Genomic DNA, 23,127 nt, shown 5'->3' on the forward strand with positions numbered 1-23,127 from the left:
AATCACACAGCAAATGAGGGCGTGTTTTGTTACCATAAAAGGTGAATGGAGGGCGTTTTCCAGGCGGGGTTGTATGCGCTTGTTCACATGTGCACAAATATAATAATAATATGGCTCTGATATATCAATGAAAACATGTATATTTTGGGTAGCCCACCTAATCCTAAAATCTCCATACGACAGAATTTAGTAAGAAATGTACATACCGTTGATAAATGAGGGTTTTCACTAGTTACCACAGCCGCAAAGTCAAAATGGGATTTATCGTAAAATTGTATGAAAACAAAGCTTTTTGGTCTTAATTTAAGGTTAGTGTTAGACATAAGGTGAGCAGTGTGGTTAAGGTTAGAGTTAAGGTCATGGTTATGTTTATGTTTAAAGCAGATTTTAAGAAGAAAATTGTAGAAATAGGCGGGGTTTAGCCATATGACCTTGTGGCTGTGGTAACTAGTGACGACCATAAATCAGGCCCCTCGTTTCCACTAGCAAGTCAGATTCCACAGCCACAAAGTCAATATTGGAGACACAAATTTGCTTTTTGGTTTGAATTTAAGGTCAGGGTTAGGCATAAGGTGAGCAGTGTGGTTAATGTTAGGGTTAAGGTTAGGATTAGGTTTAAAATCCCATTTTAAGAAGAAGAATTGTACAAATGGGCGGGGTTTAGCCTGTCTTTGTGGGTATAGAAGCTAGAGACGACCATCCCTCCTTGCCTCAAGACAATTCCACAGTGTTGCCGCACAAGAGACCGAAACGGGAGGAGATGTTTTAGACCTCCGAAAATATTTTACGGTGATGCGTTAACGATTTCAAGAGGATATAAGAGAGCGGGGATCACGCAAACCGGGAACGAGCAGGAAGCGAAAATAAACGGCAGTTTCTGTCACGGTTGGAAGTTTTGACGGATTTCAAAACAGAGTGGATTCTGTGAATGTGATTGTAAACACTGTTCTGGGGTTGACACGAATGTAGTCTAATTGCGTAGGACAGAAAGTTTCTGTAGGCTAATAGCAATTTTCCTTTTTCCAATGGACTCGCATTTGGAGACTGCTTGCACACCAAGTATGGAATTACCCCTGTAATGTGGATTGCAATTTCATTTGAAGAAAATAAAGGTCTACTCCAGAACAATGTGAAAAGATACGCGTCCTGGATTCTAATGTTTCTGGATATCTTGAAAATTATTGGCAACAGTTGAAAGAGAGTCGTTATGCTCAACCGATTTTTGCTCAGGTGTCTTGCCTGCTCCGACCGTGGGACCAAAATGGATTTGACGCCACTACAGACCCCGGTCCCCCTTTTACAGAAGTTCTAACAGTTATTACACTTTGTTATTACTGTTTTAAACTTTACAAATGCTTTGGAAGAAATCGCCAGACGACCCGCTTGGATTTTAAATCGACATTTGCATTTGGAATTTCAATCATGAACTTTGACAGTTTGATAACATTATTTCTCCTGACACTTCTGTATTTGTCAGCTGTCAAGGTAAGTTATATGTTATAACAGACCCAGTGTCTCTAAATGGACGTCAAGAAATGGATTATATTTGTGAAATGTGGTCAACTGTAGGTCGTCCTTGTCGCTCCCCGTGCTAAGGTCATTACTCATGTTTTAACAACCTCAAAATGTTTCATGGCTTCAGCGATATGTAAATAGCAATTACGCAAAACGGACACCACACCGACTTCACGTAGGCTGGCCTATTTAGGCTACTGTCTGACATGGTGGCTTGTGCGTTTGCCGTTCAGAGGTGGAAAATGTAGGGGCTAATGGTTTTGAACGAATGTGAGGAAGTTTCGTCTCTTCTGGTGATTGCGGGCCTGCTCAGAACCACCTTGGCAATATTATTACGCTTTAAAGGCGTAGCAGCGGCATTTTGAATTCAAAGAGACATGGCAACAGGTTCGCTGCCTGCGCACTCGATCCTGGCTTGATTTTAGTCCGCATTATTAGAATAACCTACCACTACCCACCCACATTTTAAATTCTAAATTCTGACAAATGGGGCATTGGCTTAATATTTTAATAAGCCTTTAAAATGACTTTAGAGTTTACAATGTAGACGTGGAGGTCTGTTGGTTTGCAAACCATTAATCAAGATGTTAAAGCCTCCTCATAACTTTTGAACGAAAGTTTAGGGGGAAACAAAAACGCCAACCAATAGTTATAGTAGACACTGGCCTGAATATGTTAAACTCCTGAATGATATTGAATTGGCATATAGGCCGACTTTCTCAGTACCTGGGGCGGTCCATAGATTTCCGTTTACGTTATGGGCCTAGGTATCTATTAGACCCTTATATTGTGAACACTCAAATACAGTTTTACAACTAATAGCCCCACAAAGGCCTATCTTTTAACCCTGCAGGGGTCCCGTGCCCAAGCAGCCCACCGATCTTTCGAGTCTCTCCCGCGGCCCTACAACGTCAACCCGTTAATTCCCTAGAGACCAGTCAAGCGTTTTTTGGGGGTGTTAAACGAGCTCTTATAATCAACCCTGTTTAGTCAAAGCAACTGGCCGTAATTAGTAATATCATCAGATTGTCCATGGGCAGGTGTTCGCAGCTTGACACCCACTCCATTAATAACAGCATTTTAAGTGTTGCGGCCACTCTTTTGTAAGCCCCAATCGCCGGTCCCTCACACCACCCAAGGGGCGGAGATAGCCGCTGCCTGAAAAGAAACCGGGTCTATTTTACTTTTGGCATTGATGAAATGTTCACTGGTTGTTACATTATGCGCTTGCATTGCTCCAACTAAACACTGTAGTCCTCACTGAAAGCCACTAGGTAATCCATCTCCAGGCCTCATGCAATCCTGGTCAGATATTGCGCGAGTTTGCTTCCGCAGTGTAAAGATGCCAGTCACTATGGAGCGACTGACAGCAATTACCGTGGATAAATGTAGAAAACTGTGGGCTAGATGCGGGTCATTGTAGCAACAGTTACCACATGTGGTCTCTGTTGAGTTGCGTAGCTTAAACTCATATAGAGAATGAAATTGTAACATTTGCAAACATAGACCTAAAACTTCTTCAGGGAAAGATAATGTAGCCTTGGCTATGAAACAAAACAAACACACCGCGTGGTCTTTGACAGCATCCAACGTCATATCGTATGTCTGCGCCACGTAGCCTCTTTGGTTGCACGTTAGTCAATGTGAAATGCACTGTATGAAATTCATGAACGTAAGGATACAATTTAATTGCCCATTTGTGTACCCCTTTTCCTTTCTCCCGCGCAGAGTGCCCACATACCGAAGGAAGGAGGGAGGAGTGCGCATGACGGCGGTAGGTGTTCGATAGGGCACCGTGGGAATAGAGTTTTCATTGGGCTCCCTCGCAGGCAAACTGCCAATGAAACGGGGTTTGTGTGGTTCACCTTGAGAGCTTAGGGAGACCCACGCCGCCTGGCGGAGTGAAGCCCAACTGCACCATGTCCTCATGTTGGCTGAAGTAGGCTCCAACATTGAAACAATAGTAACACATTTCAAACAGAGTATTGTCCATTTTCAGTTATAATCTCCACGAATTCCATTTGAAATATTGTTTGAGGTTAAGATGTGGAAATACAATGGAATTTAGTCTCTGGCCCTCTTGGCTTCTTTACACAAGCCTATGTTGCACAATATTAGGAAAGGGGCTGCTCTCTCAATCAAAAGTTGAACTTTATATGTGATTGTTTCATACTATGCTTGATTTGGCTGGAATAGGACACTGCAGGGGGTGTGCTATTATTTCCAATGTATCCCTTTCTCTCCATGAGGAATCAGAGTTGTCTGTATGTGGTGTCTCAATGTCTTTGCCAACATGTGCACCACTAGGCTACAATGCGTTTAGTGCTTCACAGCAGAAGGTACCTAGCTTTGTGGGGCTGAGAGGGGGAGAGAAAGAGGAAGTCGGTACAGAAGCATACCACATCCACAGTGAGAGAGGAAGGGAGGGGGATACCTTGATGGGTGATGCCGGTTGTTGAAGGAAAGTGTATGTAGTAGATGTATATTTTGTAGTATGAGTGTGTGTGTGTGTGTGTATGTGTGTGTGTGCGTGGAGTATGTACAGTGCCTTCAGAAAGTGTTTATACCCTTGGACTTTTCCCACATTTTTTGTTAAAATGGATTTAATTGTAATTTCTTCGTCAACGATCTACACAAAATATTATGTAAAAGTGGAAGAAAAAAATGTATGAAAAATGAAACTAACATATCTTGATTTAGATAAGTATTCAACCCCTGAGTCAATACATGTTAGAATCACCTTTGGCAGTGATAACAGCTGTGAGTCTTTCTTGGTAAGTCTCTTAAGAGCTTTCCACACCTGGAATGTAAACATTTGCCCATTATTCTTTTCAAAATTCTTCAAACTCTGTTAAATTGGTTGCTGATCATTGTTATTAAAAACATTTTCAGGTCTTACCATAGATTTACAAGCAGATTTAAGTCAAAACTGTAACTCGGCCACTCAGGAACATGTAAATGTTTTATCCTGAAAAACACCCCAGTCCTTAACAATTACTAGCATACCCATAACATGATGCAGCCACCACTATGCTTGAAAATATGGAGAGTAGTACTCAGTAATGTCTTGTATTGAATTTGCCCCAAACATAACACTTTGTATTCAGGACAAAAAGTTAATTGCTTGGTCATATTTTTTTGAAGTATTACTTTAGTGCCCTGTTGCAAACAGGATGAATGTTTTGGATTTAAAACATTTTTTTACAGCCTTCCTTCTTTTCACTCTGTCAATTAGGTTGGTATTGTCAGTATCTGCTTTTTTTTATTTTCACCCATCTACCAATAGGTGCCCTTCTTTGCAAGGCATTGGAAAACCTCCCAGGTCTTTGTGGTTGAATCTGTGTTTGAAATTCACAGCTTGACTGAGGGACCTTACATATAATTGTATTTGTGGGGTACAGAGATGACGTAGTCATAAAAAAATCATGTTAAACAGTATTATTGCACATGGTAGCTAGGTTTCGATCCAATTGGCAACAGAATATCATGCGAATATTCTAGAATCCACATAAAGAAAATATGCTAATTTCCCCACCAGTGGTATGTTTCCTCCAAATGGACTGGTTGTGGATAAAATATGAGTGTGTAATGACGTACTGCACACAAAATGTACTTTTTCGCTTATGTTTTCATGTACAGAATATATATATATTTTTAAAGTTCAATGAGTTTCAATCGCATTTTTATCTCTACCGATAGTTTTGTTACAAAAACTGTTGTGTTAAATAGCAAATGTACCTACTCTGGTCTTGGAACCTGCACTCTAGCCTGTTGAGGACAGACGTTCCGTTAGCGGAACGCCTAGCCAACATCCAATGGAACAGCAGGGCGCGAAATACAAAACATCAAAAATCTAATAATTTCAATTTCTCAAACATACGACTATTTTACACAATTTTAAAGATACACTTCTCTAATATGCATATTCTAGTTTCTGGGCCCGAGTAGTAGGCAGTTTAATTTGGGTACGTTTTTCATCTGGCCGTGAAAATACTGCCCCCTATCCTCAACAGGCTAGCCAACAGCTCGCAGATACAGTGCGGGTAGGCTGTGCGGGTTAGCGAGTCTACTTGATGAGATTATTATGGATAAGATTGAGAATATTTTTTATTTGTCAAACGGCAGTCAAGCATCAATCATCATGTCACAAGAACAAGACCCTTGCTCTAATAATGATTCTATAATCCATGCTTTCTGGGAATGCTAGGAAGTCTGAAAGTTATGGGCGGAGCTAAAAAGTTGGCTGTCAGAAGCATTACAATATAAACTTACTTTGACAATCCCACCATGTATGAACAAATGATCTGTCGGAATTTATAAAAGTACACCCAAACTTCCTGCTTCCACCACAGCTGTCTTTTTTTTATACAATATAACTTTACTCGCATATAAACTGTGGATGGAAATGTGGTTAGTGAGTCCATGCAACTTATTATGTGACTTGTTAAGCACATTTTTACTCCTGAACTTATTTAGGCTTGCCGTAAAGGGGTTGAATACTTACTGACTCAAGACATTTCAGCTTTTCATTCTTAATTCATTTGTAAAGATTTCGAAAAACATAATTACACTTTGACATTATGGGGTATTGTGTGTAGGTCAGTGACACAATCTCAATTGAATCCATTTTAATTTCAGGTTGAAACACAACAAAATGTGAAAAAATCAAGGGGTTTGAACACTTTCTGAAGGCACTGTGCAGTATGTGTGTATAGGTTCTTGGTGTATTAAATGTGTGTGCATGTCTCTCCTCAGTGATCTCCTTCATGGAGGTGTACAATAAGAGCCTGTGTCAGCCCAGGGAGCTGCTGGTAGAGATCCTTCAGGAGTACCCAGAGGAGGTAGAACACATCTTCATCCCATCCTGTGTGGTGCTGACACGCTGTGCAGGCTGCTGCAACGACGAGATGCTACAGTGTACGCCAACCTCCACGCATAACGTCACCATGGAGGTGAGAGACTGAGCGTTTGACATTTTTACCCTTACACATCTCCATCACACATTTAACTCCTACAACCCTGCTTCTACATATAGCAGAGTCGTCTCCAAGGAGGTGAGAGACTGACCCCTAACCTTTGACTGTTTAACCTCTAATCTCTTACATTTTGACTGGCCACCTCCCCAGAATGGCCCTTTAAAACACAATGCGTCTCAAGTTATGTGGGTTTGTATATGAGAGTGTAAACGGTATATGTTCTAGTATATTTGGGTATACACTACCGTTCAAAAGTTTGGGGTCACTTAGAAATGTCTTTGTTTTTGAAAGAAAAGCACGTTTTTTTGTGCATTAAAATAACATCAAATGGATCAGAAATACAGTGTAGACATTGTTAATGTTGTAAATGACTATTGTAGCTGGAAACGGCTGATTTTTAATGGAATATCTATATAGGCGTACAGAGGCCCATTATCAGCAACCATCACTCCTGTGTTCCAATGGCACCTTGTGTTAGCTAATCCAAGTTTATCCTTTTAAAAGGCTAATTGATCATTAGAAAACCCTTTTGCATTTATGTTAGCACAGCTGAAATCTGTTGTTCTGATTAAAGAAGCAATAAAACTGGCCTTCTTTAGACTAGTTGAGTATCTGGAGCATCAGCATTTGTGGGTTCGATTACAGGCTGAAAATACCCAGAAACAAAAAACTTTATTCTGAAACTCGTTAGTCTATTCTTGTTCTGAGAAATTAAGGCTATTCCATGCGAGAAACTGCCAAGAAACTTAAGATCTCGCACAAGGCTGTGTACTACTCCCTTCACAGAACAGCGCAAACTGTCTCTAACCAGAATAGAACGAGGATTAGGAGGCCCCGGTGCACAACTGAGCAAGAGGACAAGTACATTAGAGTGTCTAGTTTGAGAAACAGACGTCTCACAAGTCCTCAACTGGCAGCTTCATTAAATAGTCCCCGTAAAACACCAGTCTCAATGTCAACAGTGAAGAGGCGACTCCGGGATGCTGGCCTTCTAGGCAGAGTTGCAAAGAAAAAGCCATATCTCAGACTGGCCAATAAAAAGAAAAGATTAAAATGGGCAAAAGAACACAGACACTGGACAGAGAAACTTTGCCTCGAAGGCCAGCATCCCGGAGTTGCCTCTTCGCTGTTGACGTCGAGACTGGTGTTGTGCGGGTACTATTTAATGAAGCTGCCAGTTGAGGACTTGCGAGGCGTCTTTTGATCGGTAGTGTATGTCCTGGAGCAGGTGGGAAAGGGTGGAGTGTATATGTGAGCGTGTTTGACCCATCTATATTCAACTCTGTCTTCTCCTGTTTCCACAGATAAAAAGAATAAAACCCCACAAGCAACAAAATGATATCTTCATGAGTTTTACAGAACACAATGCATGTGAATGCAGGTAAGAAGTGTACACATGCTGCACGTATACACTCACAAACTATCTATTCCAGTGTTCTTCTCAGTTCAGGGCATATGGAGGTCTTTCTACAAGGAATTCAGGGGATTTTAGATACATTAGAGTATGTTCTGACTTCTAGGTGCCCTCTATCAACACACTGGTTTGGTCTGGTCTGGTCTATCCAGATCACATAGTGCATGCAGAGTCACTTTAAACTCTGCAGGTCACAGAAAAGTCACACTTCATGAACCACGTATCAGCGTTTTCCTTTAACGCCTTAGCTGTTAATTTCTACAATTAAAAAAAAAGATTTCTATCTTACTCGTGGAGGCTAAGTTCAGTGTGTAGCATTTCCACCTTTTCATAACCTGCATATAAGCTGCTCACAAACTGCTCATAAACCATTAAAGGGATAGTGCAAGATATTTGTCAATCACGTAGTTTTCGGTCAGATGAATTCATGGATTCCATTTTTATGTTGATGCGTGCAGTTTGAAGGAAGTTGAAGGTAGTTTCACGAGTCATTGCTAACTTGATTTAGCGCAATAATTGGAAGTCTACAGGAATTATCACAATTTTGAAGCTGTATTTATAATTATATAAAATATATACAACACATTTTTCACCAAAAGGTTTCTGTGCAATGCACCACATGACTAATAAGCAAAGCATAACTGTATACTGATTACCAACTTCGGGCCCTTCAACATTATGGTTTGCGTTTTCAACACCACAATCAAATTGATATACTCAATCTTGCTAAACAGAAAATACAGTGCATTCGGAAAGTATTCAGACCCCTTGACTTTTTCCACATTTTGTTCCTTATTCTAAAATTGATTAAATTGTTTCGTGTTTCCCCCTCATCGATCTACACACACTACCCCATAATGACAATGTAAAAACAGTTTTTTAGATTTTTCAGCAAAAAATAAAAATGAATTAAACGGAAATATAACATTTACATAAGTATTCAGACCCTTTACTCAGTACTTTGTTGAAGCACCCTTGGCAACGATTACAGCTTTGGGACTTCTTGGGTATGATGCTACAAACATGGCACACCTGTATTTGGGCAGTTTCTCCCATTCTTCTCTACAGATCCTCTCAAGCTCTGTCAGGTTGGATGGGGAGTGTTGCAGCACAGCTATTTTCAGGTCCCTCCAGAGATGTTCAATTGGGTTCAAGTCCGGGCTTTGGCTGGGCCACTCAAGGACATTCAGAGACTTGTCCCGAAGCCACTCCTACGTTGTCTTGGCTGTGTGCTTAGGGTCGTTGTTCTGTTGGAAGGTGAACCTTCGCCCCAGTCTGAGTTCCTGAGTGCTCTGGAGCAGGTTTTCATCAAGGATCTCTCTGTACTTTCCTCTGTTCATCTTTCCCTCGATCCTGACTAGTCTCCCAGTCCCTGTCGCTGAAAAACATGCCCACAGCATGATGCTTCCAGCACCATGCTTCACTTTAGGGATGGTGCCATGTTTCCTGCAGACGTGACGCTTGGCATTCATGACGCTTGGCATTCATTCCAAAGAGTTCAATCTTGGTTTCATTAGACCAGAGAATCTTGTTTCTCATGGTCTGAGAGTCTTTTAGGTGCATTTTAGCAAACAACAAGCGGGCTATCATGTGCCTTTTACTGAGGAGTGGTGGTTCCAAACTTCTTCCATTTAGGAATGATGGAGGCCACTGTGTTCTTGGGGACCATCAATGCAGCAGAAATGTTTTGGTACCCTTCCCCAGATCTGTGCCTCGACACAATCCTGTCTCTGGGCTCTACGGACAATTCCTTTGACCTCATGGCTTGGTTTTTGCTACCTTATATAGATAGGTGTGTGCCTTTCCAAATTATGTCCAATCAATTGAATTTACCACAGGTGGACTCCAATCAAGTTGTGGAAACATCTCAAGGATGATCAATGGAAACAGGACACACCTGAGCTAAATTTCAAGTGTTATAGCAAAGGGGCTGAATTCTTATGTAAATAAGATATTTCTGTTTTTTATTTTTAATACATTTGCAAACATTTCTAAAATCCTGTTTTTACTTTTTCATTATGGGGTGTTGTGTGTAGATTGATGAGGGAAAAAATGAATTGAATCCGTTTTAGAATAAGGCTGTAACGTAACAAAATGTGGAAAATGTCAAGGGGTCTGAATACTTTCCAAATGCGCTGTACATCCCTCCCTACCTTGTACCCAGTATCGAAGGCTTTGCTTCGATACTGAAGTAGCATAATCAGATTAAAGCATTGTGACTGGTTGTGTTTATGCCACAGATAAAAGGTAATAGATTTTCAAAGTTAAATGACTAATATTTAGGCTATATTGAAGCATTAGGTTTTAGGTGCACGAGGAATAGCTGCTCATATCGTAGAGGAGGAAGAGTGTGCATTAAGCTTTGCTGAATAACTGGGCCTGCCGGGAGCATACTTATGTGGCCACATTATAGGACGATTTGGGAGAATGATGATCCGCAACAGACAGCACATCTCAGTTTCAGAAGTAAAAATACAGTCAGACTGGCCTGCTACAGTGCCTTTCTAGACCTTGTAAACTGTCGAAAGTTGACGCACAACTGATCCAAATAGAATGAAACATTCAAACCACAGGGCTTTTGCACAACTATTCAAATGACATTTTCACTGCCGTTTCCAGCCTAGAGTAGAATGTTGTACTCACTTGAAGACAATAATGCAATTATTCATAGCATTCTGGTGTTGTAGACTTGTCTGGGTAGGATAATTGTATTGTCCCTAAACAAGATCAATAGGGGCATATTTTTTGTTTTTGTTTTTCAACTTTATTTAACCAGGTAGGCCAGTTGAGAACAAGTTCTCATTTACAACTGCGACCTGGCCAAGATAAAGGAAAGCAGTGCGACAAAAACAACAACACAGAGTTACACATGGGATAAGCAAATGTACAGTCAATAACACAATATAAAATCTGTATGCAGTGTGTGCAAATGAAGTAAGGAGGTAAGGCAATAAATAGGCCGTAGGGCCGAAGTAATTACAATTTAGCAATTAACACTGGAGTGAGATGTGCAGAACAGGATGTGCATGTAGAAATACTGGTATAAATACTGGTGTACAAAAGAGCAGAAAAAAAAACAAATATGGGGATGAGGTAGGTAGTTGGTTGGATGGATGGGCTGTTTACAGATGGGCTGTGTACAGCTGCAGCGATCGGTAAGCTGCTCTGACAGCCGATGCTTGAAGTTAGTGAGGGAGATATAAGTCTCCAACTTCAGTGATTTTTGAAATTCGTTCCAGTCATTGGCAGCAAAGAACTGGAAGGAAAGGCGGCCAAAATAGGTGTTGGCTCTGGGGATGACCAGTGAAATATACCTGCTGGAGCGCATGCTACGAGTGGGTGTTGCTATGGTGACCAGTGAGCTGAGATAAAGCGGAGCTTTACCTAGCAAAGACTTATAGATGACCTGGAGCCAGTGGGTTTGGCGACAAATATGTAGCGCGGACAAGCCAACGAGAGCATACAGGTCGCAATGCTGGGTTGTATATGGGACTTTGGTGACAAAACGGATGGCACTGTGATAGACCGCATCCAATTTGCTGTTGGAGGCTATTTTGTAAATGACATCACCAATGTCAAGGATCGGCAGGATAGTCAGTTTTACGAGGGTATGTTTGGCAGCATGACTGAAGGAGGCTTTGTTTTGCGAATTAGGAAGCCGATTCTAGATTTAATTTAGGATTGGAGATGCTTAATATGAGTCTGGAAGGAGAGTTTACAGTCTAGCCAGACACCTAGGTATTTGTAGTTGTCCACATATTCTAAGTCAGATCCGTCCAGAGTAGTGATGCTAGGCGGGCGGGCGGGTGCGGGCAGCGATCGGTTGAAGAGCATGCATTTAGTTTTAGTAGCGTTTAAGAGCAGTTGGAGGCCACGGAAGGAGTGTTGTATGGCATTGAAGCTCGTTTAGAGGTTTGTTAACACAGTGTCCAAAGAAGGGCCAGATGTATACAGAATGGTGTCGTCTGCGTAGAGGTGGATCAAAGAATCACCTGCAGCAAGAGCGACATCATTGACATCATTGATGTATACAGAGAAAAGAGAGCTCCGTGTCTCTTGTCTTCACTGTTCTTTCATGCTCAATGGTGCACCTGGCCTCTCTGCTGCTTATCAGCTATTCCTCTTTGTTCTAATACAAACTGTCCCTTGGCAACTTCCTTCAAACTGCATGCAGAGACATACAAATGTTGTCCATGAGATCATCTGAACATTGCCAAAATCTCGCAATATCCCTTTAATTAGGTGTTTGTTAACCATTAGTAAACATTAGTAAACCATTGTATGTTTTTGTGACTACCTAGTTTATAAGTAGACTGTATAGTTTTAAGGAGTTTTCTCCAAACCTATGAGTACTATGCAATGAGACGTTTCCCAATGCTTGACCTCCTGCACCCACTGGATTAGATGTGAGCCAGAAGATGTGTTGCTCCATAATCAGTTACAGCCAAATGATCAAGTTGAGCAACAAAATAGACATGACAATCTACTATTGTTATCAGATATTGTATGCGTGTGTGCGTGTGTTTGTTTCAAGGAGATAAGTCGGGGAGAAAGATGTCAGAGGTAACAACAGTATCGTCATGACGATTTAGGGATCAGGGATGGACAACACTAGAGTAGCAGAGTGCTTACAGGGCCACCCAAGCTAATACCTGCCTATGTCTCTGTCCACTGTTGACGTGAATCTGTTTACGAAGAAACAAACGGTGGGCTATGAGGTAGCATCATGTTTGTTTCTGTCTTTCAGGCCAAAGAATGAAGTGAAAGAACAGAAAGAAAAGTAAGTACAGACTCTTGCTGTGTTGTGACTATCTGCCTTAATTTGAAAAGATACCTTTTTTTATTTTATTTTCATCTGTCTTTTTCGCATTGTCTTTCTCCCGCTATCTTTCTCCATCTTCTCTCTCTCTCTCTCTCTCTCTCTCTCTCTCTCTCTCTCTCTCTCTCTCTTTTATCGCTCTTCCTCCTGTGCTCACACGTTTCCGGAATTTCTCTTTCTCAACCTGTGTGTTGTTACGCACAGTATACAACAATGTATCAAATGATCACTGACACCACCATGTTGGCACAGATCCAGTGATCTTCCTGTAGTTTAGGAGTTCACAAAGAATCACATCCCTTCTATCCATTCTAATTCCATGACCCTTTGAGCTTTCAGGTGAGACACACAGAAAACCCACAGAATACTTCAATTCAGGTGAATGAGTGACACCTGATGAGGTCAATGCCTTCGGCACCTTTCATTTATTGTCATTTTTTTATACACCTGCTTCTCTTTACATTCCTCTGTTATGGTCCTTCCTTTACTCTCTATACATCTTTAAGTATGTCTCAGGGTTCATGTCTCTACCTTTGTTTTACAGGCTCCTGTGATGTGTAGATAACGCTGTGTGTTTTTAGAGACCCTCTTTAACCTTTTCTTTTTTCACTGTTTATGGGTCTGGCTTTAGTGGTTCTGTTCCACTACAATTCGCCTCTACATGGGATTGTCTTGTTTTCCTATTGCCTAATCCTATAGCATTACGAGGGTTTTTGATAGTATTTAGGTTTTATATGTCGGGTATCCTGCAGTATAGATGAGGGTTTGTTTCTGAGTCCGCTGACCGACCTTCTTTTAACCATTTATGTGTATGAAGAGTGATGGCTTTAGTGCTCATTGCCACCATGATTCTACTCTACACTCTGTACACTTCTGTTGTTGATGCTACCGTGCGTTACTGTTGGCTCAACTTTGACCTCTGACTTTGCTGTGTTCAGGGGCCTCTTTGGTAGTTAGAGTTAGAGGTCGACCGATTAATCGGAATGACCGATTAATTAGGGCCGATTTCAAGTTTTCATAACAATCGGTAATCGGCATTTTTGGACACCGATCATGGCCGATTACATTGCACATTGCACTCCACGAGGAGACTGCGTGGCAGGCTGACTACCTGTTATGCGAATGCAGCAAGGAGCCAAGGTAAGGTGCTAGCTAGCATTAAACGTATTTTATAAAAAACAATCAATCTTAACATAATCACTAGTTAACTACACATGGTTGATGATATTACTAGTTTATCTAGCTTGTCCTGCGTTGCATATAATCGATGCGGTGCCTGTTAATTTATCATTGAATCATAGCCTACTTCGCCAAACGGGTGATTTAACAAGCGCATTCGTGAAAAAAGCACTGTCGTTGCGCCAATGTACCTAACCATAAACATCAACGCCTTTCTTAAAATCAATACACAAGTATATATTTATAAAACATGCATATTTAGTTAATATTGCCTGCTAACATGAATTTCTTTTAACTAGGGAAATTGTGTCACTTCTCTTGCGTTCTTTGCAACAGAGTCGGCGTATATGCAGCAGTTTGGGCCGCCTGGCTCGTTGCGAACTGTGTGAAGACTATTTCTTCCTAACAAAGACAGCCAACTTCGCCAAATGGGGGATGAGTTAACAAAAGCGCATTTGCGAAAAAAGCACAATCGTTGCACGAATGTCCCTAACCATAAACATCAATGCCTTTCTTAAAATCAATACACAGAAGTATATTTTATTAAACCTGCATATTTAGTTAAAAGAATCCAGGTTAGCAGGCAATATTAAACTAGGGAAATTGTGTCATTTCTCTTGCGTTCATTGCACGCGGAGTCAGGGTATATGCAACAGTTTGGGCCGCCTGGCTTGTTGCGAACTAATTTGCCAGAGTTTTACGTAATTATAACATAACATTGAAGGTTGTGCAATGTAACAGGAATATTTAGACTTATGGATGCCACTCGTTAGATAAAATACGGAACGGTTCCGTATTTCACTGAAAGAATAAACGTTTTGTTTTCGAAATGATAGTTTCCGGATTTGACCATATTAATGACCTTAGGCTCGTATTTATGTGTGTTATTATGTTATAATTAAGTATATGATTTGATATTTGATAGAGCAGTCTGACTGAGAGGTGGTAGGCAGCAGCAGGCTCGTAAGCATTCATTCAAACAGCACTTTCGTGCGTTTGCCAGCAGCTCTTCGCTGTGCTTCAAGCATTGAGCTGTTTATGAATTCAAGCCTATCAACTCCGGAGCTAGTTAGCGGGGTGCGCGCTAATAGCGTTTCAATCGGTGACGTCACTTGCTCTGAGACCTTGAAGTAGTTGTTCCCCTTGCTCTGCAAGGGCCACGGCTTTTGTGGAGCGATGAGTAATGATGCTTTGAGGGTAGCTGTTGTCGATGTGTTCCTGGTTCGAGCCCAGGTAGGGGCGAGGAGAGGGACGGAAGCTATACTTTTACACTGGCAATACTAAAGGGCCTATAAGAACATCCAATAGTCAAAGGTATATGAAATACAATTGGTATAGAGAGAAATAGTCCTTTAATAACTACAACCTAAAACTTCTTACCTGGGAATATTGAACACTCATGTTAAAAGGAACCACCAGCTTTCATATGTTCTCATGTTCTGAGCAAGGAACTTAAACGTTAGCTTTTTTACATGGCACATATTGCATTTTTACTTTCTTCTCCAATACTTTGTTTTTGCATTATTTAAACCAAATTGAACATGTTTGATTATTTATTTGAGGCTAAATAGATTTTATTGATATTAAGTTTAACTAAAAGTGTTCATTCAGTATTGTTGTAATTGTCATTATTACAAATAAATAAATACAGGGGAAAAAATCGGCTGATTAATCGGTATCGGCTTTTTCTGGCCCTCCAATAATCGGTATTGGTATCGGCGTTGAAAAATCATAATCGGTCGAACTCTAGTTAGAGTCACAGTGGTAGTGTTAATGATGCTACCAAAAGGCCTTTGAACGTCATCCTAAGGAAGCTAGCTCAAGTCCAGGTTCACCCAAGCCTGTTCCTTTCTTGTCACACAAGTTTGGACACACCTACTCATTCGAGGGTTTTTCTTTATTTTTACTATTCTCTACATTGTAGAATAATAGTGAAGACATCAAAACTATGAAATACACATATGGAATCATATAGTAACCAAAAAAGTATTAAACAAATGAAAATATATTTTATATTGTAGATTCTTCAAAGTAGCCACCCTTTGCCTTGATGACAGCTTTGCACACCCTTGACATTCTTTCATCCAGCTTCATGAGGTAGTCACTTGGAATGCATTTCAATTAACAGGTGTGCCAATTTGTGGAATTTCTTTCCTTCTTAATGCGTTTGAGCCAATCAGTTGTGTTGTGACAAGGTAGTGATGGTATACAGAAGATAGCCTTATTTGGTAAAAGACCAAGTCCATATTATGGCAAGAACAGCTCAAATAAGTAAAGAGAAACGATAGTTCATTAAACGCTTTGATGAAACTGGCTCTCACGAGGGCCGCCACAGGAAAGGAAGACCGAGAGTTACCTCTGCTGCAGAGGATAAGTTCATTAGAGTTACCAACCTCAGATTGCAGCCCAAATAAATGCTTCACTGAGTTCAAGTAACAGACACATCTCAACATAAACTGTTCAGAGGAGATTGTGTGAATCAGGCCTTCATGGTCAAATTGCTGCAAAGAAACTACTACTGAAGGACACCAATAAGAAGAGACTTGCTTGGCTCAAGAAACATGAGCAATGGACATTAGACCGGTGGAAATATAACCTTTGGTCTCATGAGTCCAAATTTAAGATTTTTGGTTCCAACCACAGTGTCTTTGTGAAACGCAGAGTAAGTGAACGGATGATCTCTGCATGTGTGGTTCCCACCGTGAAGCATGGAGGAGGTGTGATGGTGCTTTGCTGGTGGTACTGTCAGTGATTTATTTATAATTCAAGGCACACTTAACCAGCATGGCTACCACAGCATTCTGCAGCGATACGCCATCCCATCTGGTGTGCAGAGTGGGAATATCATTTTTTTGTTCAACAGGATAATGATCCAACACACCTCCAGGCTGTGTAAGGGCTATTTGTGGCCTCCACAATCACCCGACCTCAACCCAATTGAGATGATTTGGGATTAATTGGACCGCAGAGTGAAGGAAAAGCAGCCAACAAGTGCTCAGCATATGTGGGAACTCCTTCAAGACTGTTGGAAAAGCATTCCAGGTGAAGCTGGTTGAGAGAATGCCAAGAGTGTGCAAAGCTGTCATCAAGGCAAAGGGTGGCTACTTTGAAAAATCTACAATGTAAAACATATTTTGATTTATTTAACACTTTTTTTCGTTACTACATGGTTCCATGTGTGTTATTTCATAGTTTTGATGTCTTATTCTACAATATAGAAAATAGTCAAGATCCTTGAATTTGTGTCAAAACTTTCGACTGGTACTGTATACCCTGCAGCTGTAAAATCTCATATACTGTTATCTCAAACATGATGAATCAGCGAGCTCGGCTGCCCCTCATCGTCCAGTATTTATTCCAAAATGTTAAGAGTAGCCGAAGGAGTGTTTTGGGAAGAAAAAAAAAACTTCCATAGCCAGAATTAAGTATGAAACTTGTGAAACCCTTTCTTTCTGGTGTAAGAGGGTACCCGAGTGGCGCAGCGTTCTATGGCACTGCATCTCAGTGCAAGAGGTGTCACTACAGTCCCTGGTTCAAATCCGGGCTGTATCACATCCTGCCGTGATTGGGAGTCCGATAGGGTGGCGCACAATTGGCCCAGCGTCATCCGGGGTAGGCCGTCATTGTAAATAAGAATTTGTTCTTAACTGACCGGCCTAGTTAAATAAATGTTAAATAAAATATGAAACAAAGAATGTCTCGAAGCCAGTGTTCATTTCTTTTCCCAGAACGGTGACAAAATGTCTCAACCTCTAGATTTCTTAACATCATTTGGTTCTATTTCAGTCCATTCTCAGTCCATATAGTCTCTGTGTGAATGAACAATTGACTGACTGATCTCTGAACTCTGTTCAGTTTATTTGTCTCTGTCCTTCCTCCTCAGATGTCTCTGCGTTATTGTGCTTCTTTCTCTTTTTCCAGAAAACCCTGGAAAGGCAAGGGCAAAGGCCAAAAGAGAAAGCGAAAGAAAAAACGTGACAAAAAGAATCGCCAAGCGTATGTCAGCTCGGCCTTCTCCTCGCTCCACCTGCACCTGACTGTGGCGTTTCTGATCATTAAGCTTGTTTGGGAGGAGTTCATTTGCCCCTTTTAATGAATTGTCTTTCTCTATTCACGGCCCCACCACTCCGCCCAATACCACCACACACATCAATTGGCATCAGACTGTAGATAGATGTCATCCCTAAATAATAAATAACATCTGATCCTAGATCTATGTTTAGGGGTGACTTCTACCTCATATCACCACACCTCACGCGATTCACCCATAATCCTACCTCCTTACCTCACTACCACCCCCACCCCCCTGGTGATAATGCACCCGGGGGGGGGGGGGGGGGGGAATGGAGTGATAGGGTAATGGTAAAGGTAACAGAACTGAACCTACCAGCATGGCTTTTTGCAGGCGATGTCACTAATCCAGTATCTGTTGTGGGAATCATCCAAGGCCTATGTCAGTGTTGAGTCTGTCTCGCTTTGCTGTGTCTCCAACCTGTCCTTTTTCCTCTTTCTTTTTTAGTGTTTCTTTTTATCCCTCCAAACAGGCTTTTTCTGTTCCGTCCACCATCACTGGGCTTTGTTTGTGATACGAGAGATGGCTATCACATTGTTGTTTCTTTCTGGGTTATGTAAACCAACAAATTGTTTAGCCCATTCTGTTTGTGCGTTCTCTTTGTTGCCTCTATGGGTCTGAACAACACAAAGAACACAAAAAGATGTTTCGTTTGGTGCTGTTTTCACCGGAAAGAGGTGCTCATGTTTCTGAAATGGTCTTAATGTCAAAGAATAGAGTTGTTCTGTTCGTTGTGCTGTGCCTTTAGTTCTCAATGGAATGTCTGTCTGTCGTCCCCCATACTCAGTGAAAAAGGTTTTGTCCACTATTAACACCTCTGTGTGGGAACATAATGGCACAGTCTCTAGTGTTCTGTCATTTAAACCAGATCTATCTTCTGGTATCTACTGGAACTCTATCTGATCTGTGTCTATAAGGGAAAACATTGTAATCTTTTAATTCAATATAAACTCATCCTGTATCTTTAGGGATGAGTTGAATTTGACAGTTTTTTGTTGTAAGCCTCACGTCCCAGCCAAAGCTTGCTGGTGCATGTCTAACCGAAACAATGCATACTGTACGTGGGCAAGCCAATCATCCTAAAAATCACTCCCCCCTACGAGACAGTAGGAGGGGGTCTCCCTGCCAGCATGAGCTGAGTCGGGAGCCAGGAGACAGGGGAGAGAGAGATAGTGAAGGGTGTAGGTCTAATTTTGCTGCTTGCAAAGTGGTTCTGTTTTTGTACAACCCTCTGGTCACATGCTACAATTCATCCTCTTTTACCCACACCACAGACTGCACATTGACACAGACAGCACATTGACACAGACTGCACATTGACACAGACTGCACATTGACACAGACTGCACATTGACACAGACTGCACATTGACACAGACTGCACATTGACACAGACAGCACATTGACACAGACTGCACATTGACACAGACTGCACATTGACACAGACTGCACATTGACACAGACTGCACATTGACACAGACAGCACATTGACACAGACTGCACATTGACACAGACTGCACATTGACACAGACTGCACATTGACACTGGGAGTGTGAAGTTGCAGCATGTAATAAGAGGGTTGACCTTAAGGAAAATGACCTTGGAAGTGTTTTTCTATATTAACACCATTATAATAAACATCCTCCCTCTCTTTTTCCCTTCCTCTTTTTTTCCTCTTCTTCATCCTTCCCCTTCTCATTTCCTCCCCTCTCTCTCTGTCTGTAGTCAGTGCGAGCCATGTTGTGATGGCTGTTTAGCGAGGAGAAAGCGGTTGTTCATCCAGGACCCTCTGACCTGCCAGTGTTCCTGCAGAAACTCTGATGCCGACTGCAAGGCACGTCAGCTGGAGCTCAACGAGAGGACCTGCAGGTGTGTGGGTGTGTGGGGGGCTTGTTACATCACTCTTGGACTCATAACTCCCTTTGGTAACCAAGAGGGTGTTTGGTGGCATTTCTTGACCACATGAAGGCATACCATTAGCCAAGAACCTGACCAAGACATTGGCGCTAAGACCACGAGTGTGTGTTTTCATACAATCATATGTTTCTGTCTGTCTTCTCTGTGATCCCCAGATGTGACAAGCCCAGGAGATGAGTCTAAGCTGCAGATGAAACGACGTGAAGGGACATTCACAAGATATTTCACAGCACTTTCAACTCTGAGCTTATCTTCTTTGTGGGAAGCATTCCCCTGGACTGACAGAGAAACAGCAGAGAGAAAAGAGAGGGGGAGAGAGAAAGAAATAATAAATTAATAGAAAAATAATCCCAATGTATCTGTATATACTGAGAGATAAAGAAAAAGTACAGAATTTGTATTGCTGCTAAAAGAGCTAACTAAAACCCATCGTTTGGCGTTTGACTGGACTACGGTTTTGATGTTGATTCATTTATGCAAATACTTCACTGGATATGTGTGAGTGTACTGTGGTTATGTGTCAAATCATGAGGAACAAAACCTTGCTATGTGGTACGTATATCCACGAATAGAAGAGGAAGAGAAGATGAAGGAAGAACATTCTTCCTCTGAAACATTCTTCCTGACCCATAGACTCCCTTTGCAGGAGCCCAATGGCAATGGCAGGACAGCCAATGGGAGATGGGGATCCGTCCCTTTATGACAGCACTTCCTTTACCTTAAAGGAAGTTCTAGAACTGATGCGTGGAACGTGTGGAAAGCTAGAACTGTGTATTTTGCTGCCCTAGCTAGCAGCGGAACTGGATTTGGAGTGCCATAATACCTTTAAAGGGATACTGATGATTGATTTTTGGTATATATGGAAACCACTAGAAACAACTGATACTGTAGCTTGATTCCATTGAGAAACTGCCTCACAAACTGTGCTAATCACTTTAGAGTGAGAAATCCTGAATTAGCTTCTTAAATTATTTTTGTTTATTTTTGGGGGAGGGGAGGGGGGTGGTATGCTGTCTGTGGTTGAACTCAATACAGAATGCAGTAGTATCGATGGCAAGCAGTCTGTATATACTATACATACTTAATATCCCTTATGTCATAGTCCACTATAGATAATTTATAATGTTAGAGTATTTTCAGTATTCAGTCCTCTACCCATATTTAATTTGACCTATTTATATATCAAGTGTTATGTTCCTTTGGGTTTCCCCCCTTCCTGCTATGTGATGCCATTGTGGTCTCCATTCTGCCTAGCTACAAGGAGACACTCTGCTCTAGGCTTTTATAAGAAAAAGTAAAACCTTTACATTAACATTCCTGAAATGGATCATTTGTATGGACGCCATCTATTCTGGATTTATCAACCCTTTTTATAGAGGGTGGAGGTTCTGCGTGTGATTTTTAACCTGCTCTATGGTCTTGGCGTGTGTGTGTGCGTGCGTGTGTGTGTGTGTGTGTGTGTGTGTGTGTGTGTGTGTGTGTGTGTGTGTGTGTGTGTGTGTGTGTGTGTGTGTGTGTGTGTGTGTGTGTTAGTGAGGGAGAGGAGGCTTATGCTTGTCTTGAGCTCCATCACGCAAATAACAATAAACCATTGCTAAAAGAAAGCTTGGCCTACCAAGTCAACTGTTTGTATTACAGCTAGCAATCTGCAATATCAAGAATATATGATTTCATGATAATAGTACTTATTGTTTCTTTTCCAATATTAACATGTTTTTTTCTGTGACAGTGTAAAGTAGTAAAGCATATTTATTTACAAATTATATTGCTTTTTTTGTATATCAAATTGAGGAAAAGGTTGCTGTGTTTTGAAGCAGTGGGTTTTGAAGAGGTTGTATGCGTTATTGTTTGTGTTGTGTTTGAAACAGCTTCTCCAATATACGACAGCCATCTTTGATATCTGTTATGACTACAAAACTCAAAAAGGTATGCACTCACACAGCTCATAAGAGCATGTGCCGTGGAATATAAAACATGATTCAAAAGAAGAAATTCCTGAACACCTTTGACAAAGATCTGTAAACCAAAATAGTGTATGAATAAAAAGGTGAGATTTTGCAAGGCAGCAGTGTGGAGGAATTTCTTCTTTTGAACGCCCATGGAACTCCAGAAAGCCATGAGGCACACGGAGAAATACTTCTGATGACCTCTTACCTAGGAACTTTGGAAGTGTGTTTTTACCTGCCATAGGCCACATTCAAATTCTTTAAATTGTCTTCCTTCCGCTCTCACAAAGTGACCTGACAGGTGCTGGTCACTGATCACAATGAGTGAGTTAGCGATGTGAGATAGCATGTTCACCACTAACAACGGTGGACTAGTTACTGTAAAAATACTCTTGTGAAATAATCTCAGACTATTATCCCTGCTTTGCTATGTGGTAAAGGTTTAGTGACAACAGCCTCTGGTCCAGTGGTTCCCAACCAGGGGTACTAGGACCCCTGGGGGAACTTGGCCTATCCACAGGGGGTACTTGAGAAGACTCATTAGACCATAGGCCTACTGGTAAAATTCACATGAGGGAGTACTTCAGGGGTACTCTGGGCAGAGCAGAGTTCATTTGGTGGGATAGTAACTGAAAAAGATTGGGAACCACTGCGTCTAGTCTATCAACTATATCCAATACACTGGCAGTTTCTGTAAGGACAGACACTTGGAGACAAGAAGCAAGTACAGGGAGTGAACATTTAATTAATAAACAGACATGAAACAGGACAGCGTCTGGACATGAAAAACATAACGACAATAATGCTGACACGGGGATGAAACGGGAACAGACGGATATAGGGAATGCAATCAAAACGTAAAGGAGTACAGGTGAGTCCAATGAAGCGCTGATGTGCGTAATGAAGGTAATAGATGTGCGTAATGATGGGCAGGAGTGCCAGGTAGGGGGAGCAGGAGCAGGCGTGACAGTTCCCCCCCTCTAGGGGCGCCACCCCGGGCGTCCCGCCTGGGTGAGCCTGATGGGCCGAGGCATGGGTACCAGACAAGCCGGCTGAGGCGTAGAAGCCCTACAATCCGGCTGAGGCGTGAAAGCCTGACGATCCCGCTGAGGTGTGGGAGCCTGACGAGCGAGCTGAGACGTAGGAGCCTGACGAGCCGGCTGAGGCGTGGAAGCCTGACGAGCCGGCTGAGGCGTGGAAGCCTGACGAGCCGGCTGAGGCGTGGAAGCCTGACGAGCCGGCTGAGGCGTGGAAGCCTGACGAGCCGGCTGAGGCGTGGGAGCCTGACGA

The 23,127-nt window shown here is 41.8% G+C and overlaps 1 protein-coding gene across 2 annotated transcripts; it reads left to right on the top strand.

Annotated features, from left to right (window-relative positions):
• The first annotated feature begins 516 nt into the window (after positions 1-516).
• LOC115174690 (vascular endothelial growth factor A-A) lies at positions 517-21,495 on the top strand. Of its 2 annotated transcripts, XM_029733471.1 has the most exons (8): positions 517-1,485; positions 3,244-3,289; positions 6,271-6,467; positions 7,796-7,872; positions 12,653-12,685; positions 17,825-17,899; positions 19,700-19,843; positions 20,047-21,495. In XM_029733471.1, the coding sequence occupies exons 1-8, from the start codon at positions 1,423-1,425 to the stop codon at positions 20,066-20,068; spliced, it is 657 nt and encodes a 218-aa protein (XP_029589331.1). In that variant the 5' UTR covers positions 517-1,422; the 3' UTR covers positions 20,069-21,495. The 2 variants fall into 2 exon arrangements, with proteins under 2 accessions (XP_029589331.1, XP_029589332.1); XM_029733472.1 differs by lacking the exon at positions 17,825-17,899 and having other exon boundaries at positions 529-1,485.
• The last annotated feature ends 1,632 nt before the right edge of the window (positions 21,496-23,127 follow it).

Source organism: Salmo trutta, chromosome 35 (assembly GCF_901001165.1).
Source record: "Salmo trutta chromosome 35, fSalTru1.1, whole genome shotgun sequence".
NCBI classification, from domain to species: domain Eukaryota; kingdom Metazoa; phylum Chordata; class Actinopteri; order Salmoniformes; family Salmonidae; genus Salmo; species Salmo trutta.